The sequence below is a fragment of the Microcaecilia unicolor genome, chromosome 6 (assembly GCF_901765095.1).
Source record: "Microcaecilia unicolor chromosome 6, aMicUni1.1, whole genome shotgun sequence".
In the NCBI taxonomy this organism is placed as follows: domain Eukaryota; kingdom Metazoa; phylum Chordata; class Amphibia; order Gymnophiona; family Siphonopidae; genus Microcaecilia; species Microcaecilia unicolor.
Window position 1 is genome coordinate 247,703,045 of NC_044036.1, and position 10,386 is coordinate 247,713,430.

The 10,386-nt window shown below is 50.8% G+C and overlaps 1 protein-coding gene across 1 annotated transcript in view; it reads right to left on the bottom strand.

Annotated features, from left to right (window-relative positions):
* DPP7 (dipeptidyl peptidase 7) overlaps positions 1–2,424 on the bottom strand; it is a 720,522-nt gene extending 718,098 nt beyond the window's left edge. Inside the window, 1 exon segment of the mRNA XM_030207062.1 lies at positions 2,271–2,424. Within this exon segment, the coding sequence (XP_030062922.1) occupies positions 2,271–2,373 (103 nt within the window). The 5' untranslated portion in view covers positions 2,374–2,424.
* Between the last annotated feature and the right edge of the window lie 7,962 nt (positions 2,425–10,386).

Below are 10,386 nucleotides of genomic sequence, written 5' to 3' on the forward strand. Positions count from 1 at the left end.
AAGCTCTGGAATGAGGGGGCATAGAATGAATCTGAAAGCAAAGAGATTCAGGAGTAATCTAAGAAAAAACTTCTTTATGAAAAGGATGTTGGTTGAGACAAAGACTGTATCTGTTTATGGTTATGTTTATTCTGAATTTGCTATACCATCTTTACTAACGAGCAGATCAAGGTGGTGTACAGACTAAAAGAAAAACAGGATAGAGTTGGTCCAGAGGGTGGCTACTAAAATGGTCAGTGATCTTCATCATACAGTATATGGGGACAGACTTAAAGATCTCAATGGGTATACTTTGGAAGAAAGGTGGGAGAGAGGAGATATGATAGAGACATTTAAATACCTACGCCAGTGGTTTCCAAACCTGGTCCAGGAGGCACACCAGCCAGTCAGGTTTTCAGGATATCCACAACAAATATTCATGGGAGAGATTTGCATGCACTGTGGATATTCTGAAAACCTAACTGGCTGGGGTGCCTCCAAGACCAGGTTTGGAAATCACTGACCTACACGACATAAATGCACAGGAGGCGAGTCTCTTTCAATTGAAAGGAAGCTCTGGAATGAGGGGACATAGAATGAAGGTGAAAGGGAATAGACTCAGAAGTAACCTGAGGAAATACTTCTTCACAGAAAGGAAGATTAATCATGGAGTGTCCTCCCGATAGAGGTGGTAGAGAGGAAAACTGTAGCTGAATTCAAGAAAGCTTGGGACATGTACATAGGACCTCTAAGGGAGAGGACGGGATATTAGATGGCATGGATGGGCAGACTGGATAGGCCATATGGTCTTTTTCTGCCTTCATTTTTCTCTGTTTCTATGTGTACAGTTTGTGCGACTGGTACCCAACAAGTCTGTTGCTCAAAGGAACAATGGCTAGACCTGTGGACCCAGAAAGGCTGACAGCCCTTTGCTGTTCTGGTGGTTGTAGGAAAAAGACAGGATGAACTGTCAGATCCATGGAGTTATAAAGAAAGCTCCTACTACTTGCTCAACCTATAGGGGATTTTGTAATGGCACAGAGAACAAGTTAAAAGATGCAGGAAATTTTGAGTCAGGGTTTGCGAGTCCTGGGACATAATGACAGGGTGTAAGTTTAAGGCAGTGGCTCCTTTACTATTGGTCAGGACCCCAAATAGGGTCACAGCAGCAGTAGATGGGAGTCACAGAAACGCAGCTGATCCCCCATCTGGACATGTACTCTGTGACCTATGCTCTGCCTTTGAAGCTACAAGCTCTGTCTCCTCCTCCTGGTGGAATGGAAACCTACACAGAGTACTTAGTTATTTGAGCACACATTCACACACTGGTCCTGTGCTGAGTGCTGCAACTATTCCAGCCCTGAGTGCTGCTGTAGCTGTCTTTAAGCTTTGGATTAAGGGATGGAGGAGGTGGGGTGGAGTGGGGGGGAGGGGAAGTGGAGGTCTGTTATGTTGTTTTCGTTATTACCCAGGGTCAGGTGAATTTTTAAGTGTTAAATTGGGGACATACTGGACAACAGTTTGAGTTGTACTGGTTTAAGGACTTCACAGAGACACCGGCAGTGCTACCTATTCAGGTTCAGGGTAGCTTGAAGTTGCTCCATAGGTTAGAAACATGCTGCTAAGGGCAAGAAAACCAGTGGTGACATAAAACCAAAAATAGTATTATTGATGCTTAAAATTTCTTTACTACAGATAAAGCTAGACTCCACAATGTAGGCCTGCATCAGAAGTGTGCGCAAATATCACATGCTAGTTTACGATGTTACAGAATCACACACAAAAGAAACAAATGTTCCAAATCAACTCTCGATTCAACAATAATACACCACACCTTTTGTGGCAGGTTGAAATAGCTATGAAAGCATAGCCTGGTGTATAATATCTATAATAAAGAACTTTTAAGCATCCTAGTATTGTTTTTTGTTTTGTGTCACCTCCACTGTTTTGTTGCCTCAATGCCTTGTGGGGTAACCTGTGGACTGTTGTTTTGTCTAAATGCAGCTCAGACCACAGCACCTGGAAGGCATCCCAGACTTCAAGATGCTGGGGTGAGTGGGAGAACAATGATCCCTAAGCCCTATGACCACAAAGCCAACTTTTCAGGCTAATTGGGGGTGTTAAACCCATCATCACCCCTCCTTGGACAAAATGAAGGCATAATTTGCCCAATACTGAAGGTGCTACAGCACCCACAGAGCTCGCAGCTGTGCCCATGACTGACAGTGGTGGTATCCAGCTCCCCGCCGCTGAAGGCCGCAGTTTCTCCACCTCCTCCAGCTTCAGGCTACCTGACGGCCAAGCAACTACCGCGCCGGGTGAGGCCTTCCTCTCCATGAGACAGCGGACAAGAAAGAGCATCAGCAGCAAGAGTGAGGGGCTCTGCACCCTCATCCCTCTCGCCGCCTAGCCAGTTTCAGCGATTCCGGGGACTCTCTCCCTGCCTCCGTGTGCGCCTCGCATCTCTCTCTGCGCTCCGCGGCTCCGCCCCCTTGGCGGCCGTTACAGGCAACATAGAGGACTCACTGGACAGCGCGTCAGCCGCATAAGGACTTCACGCGCTGCCTGGAGGGGAAGGTGCTGGGGTAACACAGGGCGCGAGGAGTCTTTGCACGTTCTCATCATAAGACAAGGGAAGTGACACCGTTTCTAATTCTTAAGCACAAAATATTTTCTAGCGTTTCCACCAAAGTATTTTTGAAGTATAAAATGCAAAATTGACACAGAAGAAGAAAACAGCAGTGCAAGCCTCGCTGCCTTCCTAATTTTGATACTAAATTTGAAGGACATTAGGACCTCTAGGTAGACAAATATCAGGTCAAATTAAGACATAGACCCTTGCCTAGGGTCTAAATATTTAGGAGGCATAGGAGCCAACTTTTCAAAATTATTGGGGGTGCTAAGCCCAATGGAAATAACCCTTTCCTGGACACATACAAGGAATTTTCTCAAAGCTGGGGATGCTCAAGCACCCACAGAGCCGGCTCCTATGTTAGAAGGTACCCTCTCAGTTATATGCTGACTCAATAGCTTTCGAGGTAGACTTTTACCCTGGTATGAGGCAGAGATACTGCTTTTTGCAGAGTGCTGATATTCTCCCTACACTCTGAGCATTACTCTGTGATCAGGAAGCATCAGTAAACTTTTTACCTAGTGCTTCCTATCATGACTTCCCATTAAGAAGTTGGTTGCCAAATTCTTCTGTACTTGCCTGTACATAAGTACATAAGTAATGCCATACTGGGAAAAGACCAAAGGTCCATCGAGCCCAGCATCCTGTCCCCGACAGCGGCCAATCCAGGTCAATGGCACCTGGCAAGCTAACCAAACGTACCAACATTTTATACTTCCATATCATCATGCTGATCAATCCATAGACTGGTGGGTTGTGTCCATCTACCAGCAGGTGGAGATAGAGAGCAATCCTTTTGCCTCCCTATATGTGGTCATGTGCTGCCGGAAACTCCTCAGTATGTTCTCTATCTCAGCAGGTGGTGGTCACACACAGCAGCAGCTCTGGCTAGGTCTCCAAGCCTAATTTTTAGGTTTTGTTACCTGGGGTTGAGGGCTCTTCTTGAGCAAGTGCAAACCTGGTGGCGCCAGGTCCCTCCTTTTCTCCCCCCTCCCGCTGGCTCCGTTAAAAAAAAAAAAAAAAATTTGGACGTCCTTAAAGGCGTTTATTTCGACGTTTATTTAAACGTTTATTGCAGCTACTCACTGGGACACCAGGTCGTTACAGCTCGGAGCGAGAAGCAGGTAATTTTTACCTTTTTATAGCGGGCAGGGGGTTCCCCGATCGATCTCCACGTGGCCTATGGCGTCGGAGGGCAAGGGCGCGAAGAATCGCTCCCCGGACCGCGTGTGCGCTTCTAGCGGGGATGCGGGGGTCTTAAAGTCTGATTCGCCCTTGTTGGGTGTCAGTTCGGAAGCCGGTCAGTGTCCCGGGTCTTCCTCCGGTGCGGCGTTTTTTCCCGCCATAAATGCCCATCCCCCGCTGCTCGCCTCCGCCATCTTGGCCGGCCACTCTGCTCGGACGGCTTCTTCTTGGGCCGCCCTTGAGCTGGGAGACGTTAATGCCATGGCCGCCCTTGATTTGGGCGACGGCAAAAAAGCGGCTAAAGTTAAGCGCCGTTCTTCCCGCGCGGCTCCTTCGCGGAGTGTCGCGCCGGACGCCATCTTGGATGCGCAGCATGTTTCTCCCCCGCTCTTGCGAGCGCCGGTTGAGGGTGCGTTTAGGGCTGTGGCCCAGGCTGCTGAAGTGCACAGTCTGGGGGGTTTCTCCCCTGAGTTTATTTTGCTGCTGCATCAGGCCTTCCTTATGCAAAACGCTGCCCCTTCTCCCTTGTCCGATAAAGGGGTTGAGGCCCCCGGAAGTAAACGCCCTCGGGTGGATTCCCAGGCCTTAGAGGACGCTGTTTCCTCTGATGTAGATGAGGGCAGCGTATCTGAGTTCTCCCAACGGTCCTTTGGGGATTCCTTGGAGGAGACGGATTCCCGCTCGGATGGAGCGGATGACCCCTCTGCAGCGCGTATCTTTCGCTCAGAGGATTTGCCCAACCTGTTAGTGCAGGCCATGAGCATTTTGAAGATTTCCTCTCCAGAGGACGTCTCTCCCTTACCCCTGTTGGCTCCGCCATTATGCTGGGGACGAAGCGCCCGCCTAGAACCTTCCACGTGCATGATGCAATGCACACCTTAATTTCGGCTCAATGGGATGTCCCGGAAGCGAGCCTCAAAGTGGCTAGGGCTATGTCCCGCCTCTATCCTTTGCCTGAAAGTGAACGGGAGGCCTTTCTTTGGCCTACCGTGGATTCTTTAATCACTGCGGTGACTAAGAATACGGCGTTGCCGGTGGAAGGTGGCAGGGCCCTAAAGGACGCCCAAGACAGAAGATTGGAGGCGGCCTTAAGGTCGTCCTTCGAGGCAGCTGCCTTAAGTTTGCAGGCCTCAGTTTGCGGCTCCTATGTGGCCAGGGCGTGCCTGACGATTGTGCAGCGGGTTTCCCCCTCGGATCCTTCCTTGAGGGCTGATTGGCCGGCCCTGGAATCGGGCTTGGCTTATTTGGCAGACTTACTGTATGATGTCTTGAGAGCCTCGGCTAAAGGTATGGCTCAGACAGTCTCTGCGCGGCGGTGGCTTTGGCTGAAACATTGGTCTGCTGACCACGCCTCTAAATCCTGCCTGGCTAAGTTGCCTTTTAAAGGCAAGCTGCTCTTTGGGGTCGAGCTGGACAAAATTGTGACCGATCTCGGCACGTCTAAGGGCAAGAGGTTACCAGAGGTCAGGGCTCGGGCCAGTGCTCGCCCCGGTATCTCCAGAGGACGGTTTCAGGAAGCCCGTCGGTACCGCCCGGGCAAGTCGGGCTCCTCTGCCCCCTCTTCCTTCAAGAGGAATTTCTCCCCCAAGCAGCATTCCTTTCGCAGAGACCGCCGTCCCGGAGGTGCGTCCTCCGGTCCTCCCCCAGGGTCTCGTACCCAATGACGGGGTCCTGGTCCATGGCCCAGTGCAGATTGGAGGACGCCTGTCCTCGTTTCTGGGCGAGTGGACCAGGGTAACTTCGGACGCTTGGGTGCTGGAAGTCATCAGAGACGGCTACAAGCTAGAGTTCTGCCGACCCTTAAGAGACGGGTTTGTACTCTCTCCCTGCAAGTCTCCGGTCAAAGCTGTGGCAGTGCAGCAGACCTTGGACAATCTGATCCGCCTGGGTGCGGTCGTTCCGGTGCCAGAAAATCAGCTTGGCAAGGGACATTACTCCATTTACTTTGTGGTACCAAAGAAAGGAGATTCTGTACGGCCTATCCTCGACCTCAAAGGGGTCAATCGGGCCTTGAAAGTTCGGCACTTTCGCATGGAGACTCTCCGCTCTGTTATAGCGGCAGTGAAGGCAGGGGAGTTCCTGGCATCCTTGGACATCAAGGAAGCGTACTTGCATATTCCCATTTGGCCTCCTCATCAACGCTTTCTGCGTTTTGCAGTCCTGGGCCGACACTTCCAGTTCAGAGCCCTCCCGTTCGGGTTGGCTACTGCTCCGCGGACCTTCTCCAAAGTAATGGTGGTCATCGCGGCCTTCCTGCGAAAGGAAGGAGTACAAGTCCATCCTTATCTGGACGACTGGTTGATCCGAGCCCCCTCTTATGCAGAGTGCGGCAAAGCTGTGGACCGGGTGATTGCTCTTTTGAGCTCCCTGGGGTGGATCATCAACTGGGAGAAAAGCCAGCTGCGCCCGACTCAGTCCCTGGAGTATCTGGGAGTTCGATTCGACACCCAAGTGGGCAGAGTGTTCCTGCTGGACAATCGGATTGTCAAACTTCAGGCTCAGGTGGACCAGTTCCTAGTAGCCTCTCCGCTTCGGGCTTGGGACTATGTGCAGCTGTTGGGCTCTATGACGGCCACGATGGAAGTAGTGCCCTGGGCCAGGGCTCATATGAGACCACTACAACACTCTCTGCTGCAGCGCTGGACTCCGGTGTCGGAGGATTATGCTGTGCGCCTTCCCTTGGACCCAGCAGTGCGCAAGGCGCTGAGCTGGTGGCTGAAGACAGACAAGTTGTCTGCAGGGATGCCTCTTGTGACCCCGGAGTGGATTGTCGTCACGACGGACGCCTCTTTGACGGGCTGGGGAGCCCACTGCTTGGGAAGGACAGCGCAGGGGCTCTGGTCTCCTGCAGAGGCAAAGTGGTCTATCAACCTCCTGGAACTCAGAGCCATTCGGTTGGCGCTTTTGGAGTTCCTCCCGGTACTGGCGTTGAAGCCAGTACGGGTCCTGTCGGACAATGCCATGGCTGTGGCCTATGTCAACCGCCAGGGAGGTACCAAGAGCGCCCCTCTAGCCAAGGAAGCCATGAATCTATGCCAGTGGGTGGAAGCGAACCTGGAACAGCTGTCAGCTGCCCAGATTGCCGGAGTCATGAATGTCAAGGCGGACTTTCTCAGTCGCCATACCTTGGATCCCGGAGAGTGGCAGTTATCGGCTCAGGCGTTCTTGGACATCACGAAGCGCTGGGGCCAGCCGAGCCTAGATCTGATGGCGTCATCGGCCAATTGCCAAGTGCCGCGCTTTTTCAGCAGAGGACGGGACCCTCGATCTCTGGGAGTAGATGCTCTTCTCCAACAGTGGCCGACACAAGAGCTTCTCTATGTGTTCCCGCCCTGGCCCATGTTGGGCAGGGTACTAGACCGGGTGGCAAAGCATCCGGGCCGGATAATCCTGGTGGGTCCGGACTGGCTCAGACGTCCCTGGTATGCGGACTTGATCAGGCTCTCAGTGGATGATCCTCTGCAGCTGCCAGTGGAGCAGGGCCTGTTGCATCAGGGTCCCGTGGTGATGGAGGATCCCTCCCCCTTTGGTCTTACGGCCTGGCTATTGAACGGCAGCGTCTGAGGAAGAAGGGCTTCTCAGACAAGGTCATCGCCACTATGCTGAGAGCGAGGAAGCGCTCTACTTCTACTGCTTACGCCAGGGTTTGGCGTACCTTTGCAGCGTGGTGTGAAGCAGGCTCACCTTCTCCCTTCACTGCTCCAATTTCTTCGGTGCTGGCGTTCCTGCAAGAAGGTCTGGAGAAAGGCCTGTTGCTCAGTTCCCTTAAAGTCCAAGTAGCGGCTCTGGCTTGCTTCAGGGGCCGCCTGAAGGGTGCTTCCCTGGCTTCGCAGCCAGATGTGGTACGTTTTCTCAAGGGAGTTAATCACCTGCGCCCTCCTCTGCACTCAGTGGTGCCTGCGTGGAATCTCAACCTGGTGCTAAGAGCCTTGCAGAAGCCGCCTTTTGAACCCTTGTCGAGGGCATCTCTGAAAGACCTGACGTTGAAAGCAGTCTTTTTGGTGGCTATCACTTCAGCCAGAAGAGTTTCCGAGCTCCAGGCACTCTCATGTCGAGAGCCTTTTCTGCAGTTCACTGAGGCAGGAGTGACTATTCGCACAGTGCCTTCCTTCCTGCCCAAGATTGTTTCTCGCTTCCATGTGAATCAGCAGCTCTGTCTCCCTTCCTTTCGTAGGGAGGACTACCCAGAGGAATACTCTGCTCTCAAATATCTGGATGTGAGACGAGTCATCATCAGATACTTGGAAGTGACCAATGATTTACGGAAATCGGATCATCTGTTTGTCCTGTTTGCAGGTCCTCGTAAGGGTCTGCAGGCTGCTAAGCCTACAGTGGCAAGATGGGTCAAGGAAGCCATTGCAGCGGCTTATGTGGCCGCGGGGAAGGTGCCGCCTATCCAGCTGAAGGCTCACTCCAATAGAGCTCAGGTCACAGCGAAGGGAAGGCTAGACGTCGGGAGCGCCGCCTCCTTCCCTGACGCTGCGCTGCCGGAACCGCCACCACGGAGGTAAATTTAAAAAGAAAAGAAAAGGGATGTTGCGGGAGGGCGAGCGAGGTGAGCATGGTGCGGCGGCGCCCCCCAGAGGGAAGCGCCCCCATGCCATGCTTACCTCGCTTACCGTGTTAGCACGGCCCTGACCGTCCAACCCCTTTTTAAACTCTGTCAAGCTAACCGCCTTCACTACGTTCTCCGGCAACGAATTCCAGAGTTTAATTACGCATTGGGTGAAGAAATATTTTCTCATATTTGTTTTAAATTTACTACACTTTAGTTTAATCGCATGCCCCCTAGTCCTATTATTTTTGGAATGTGTGAACAGATGCTTCACATCCACCTGTTCCACTCCACTCATTATTTTATATACCTCTATCATGTCTCCCCTCAGCCATCTCTTCTCCAAGCTGAAAAGCTCTAGCCTCCTCAGTCTTTCTTCATAGGGAAGTCGTCGCATCCCCGCTATCATTTTCGTTGCCCTTCGCTACACCTTTTCCAATTCTACTATATCTTTCTTGAGATGCGGCAACCAGAATTGAACACAATACTCAAGGTGCGGTCGCACCATGGAGCGATACAACGGCATTATAACATCCTCACACCTGTTCTCCATACCTTTCCTAATAATACCCAACATTCTATTCGCTTTCCTAGCTGCAGAAGCACACTGAGCAGAAGGTTTCAGTGTATTATCAACGACGACACCCAGATCCCTTTCTTGGTCCGTAACTCCTAACGTGGAACCTTGCATGACGTAGCTATAATTCGGGTTCTTTTTTCCCACATGCATCACCTTGCACTTGCTCACATTAAACGTCATCTGCCATTTAGCCGCCCAGTATCCCAGTCTCTTAAGGTCCTTCTGTAATTTTTCACAATCCTCTCGCGAGTTAATGACTTTGAATTTATAGGTATGTTACATTTTTTAAATCATACCTATGTAAGTCTATTATGTTTGCTGTTATATACACATATATTTGGTTCTTTGGTTTCTATTATCCAAGGGTGACTATATTTACAATTGCATGCTAATACTTAAAATATTACTAATGAAAGTCCTAGGCCGTATATATTTTTTGGTCGCATTATTATATATGTCCTTCGGTTGTACTATCATTTTTCCTTTTAACCTTCACTTTTTACAAGATAATTCTATACGTTTATGGCTCATACTTCTACACAAAAGTGGGGATAGGGAAGAAGCTGGAAACTACAGGCCGGTAAGCCTCACTTCGGTTATTGGAAAAGTAATGGAAGCGATGCTGAAGGAAAGGATAGTGAATTTCCTGGAAGCCAATAAGTTGCAAGATCCGAGACAACATGGTTTCACCAAAGGGAAATCGTGCCAAACGAATCTCATTGAATTCTTTGACTGGGTGACGGGAGAATTAAATCAAGGACATGCTATGGACGTCATCTACTTAGATTTCAGCAAGGCTTTTGACACGGTTCCCCACAGGAGGCTCTTAAATAAACTAGACGGCCTGAAGATAGGACCCGAAGTGGTGAACTGGATTAGGAACTGGTTGACGGACAGACGCCAGAGGGTGGTGGTGAATGGAGTTCGCTCGGAGGAGGGAAAGGTGAGTAGTGGAGTGCCTCAGGGATCGGTGCTGGGGCCCATTCTGTTCAATATATTTGTGAGTGACATTGCCGAGGGGTTACAAGGTAAGGTTTGCCTTTTTGCGGATGACACCAAGATTTCCAACAGAGTGGACACCCCGGAGGGTGTGGAAAACATGAAAAAAGATCTGAAGAAGCTAGAAGAATGGTCTAACGTTTGGCAATTAAAATTCAATGCGAAGAAATGCAAAGTGATGCACTTGGGGAGTAGAAATCCAAGGGAGACGTATGTGTTAGGCGGGGAGAGTCTGATAGGCACGGACGGGGAGAGGGATCTTGGGGTGATAGTATCTGAGGACCTGAAGGCGACGAAACAGTGCGACAAGGCGGTGGCAGTAGCTAGAAGATTGCTAGGCTGTATAGAGAGAGGAGTGACCAGCAGAAGAAAGGAGGTTTTAATGCCCCTGTATAAGACGTTGGTGAGGCCCCACCTGGAGTATTGTGTTCAGTTTTGGAGGCCGTATCTTGCGAA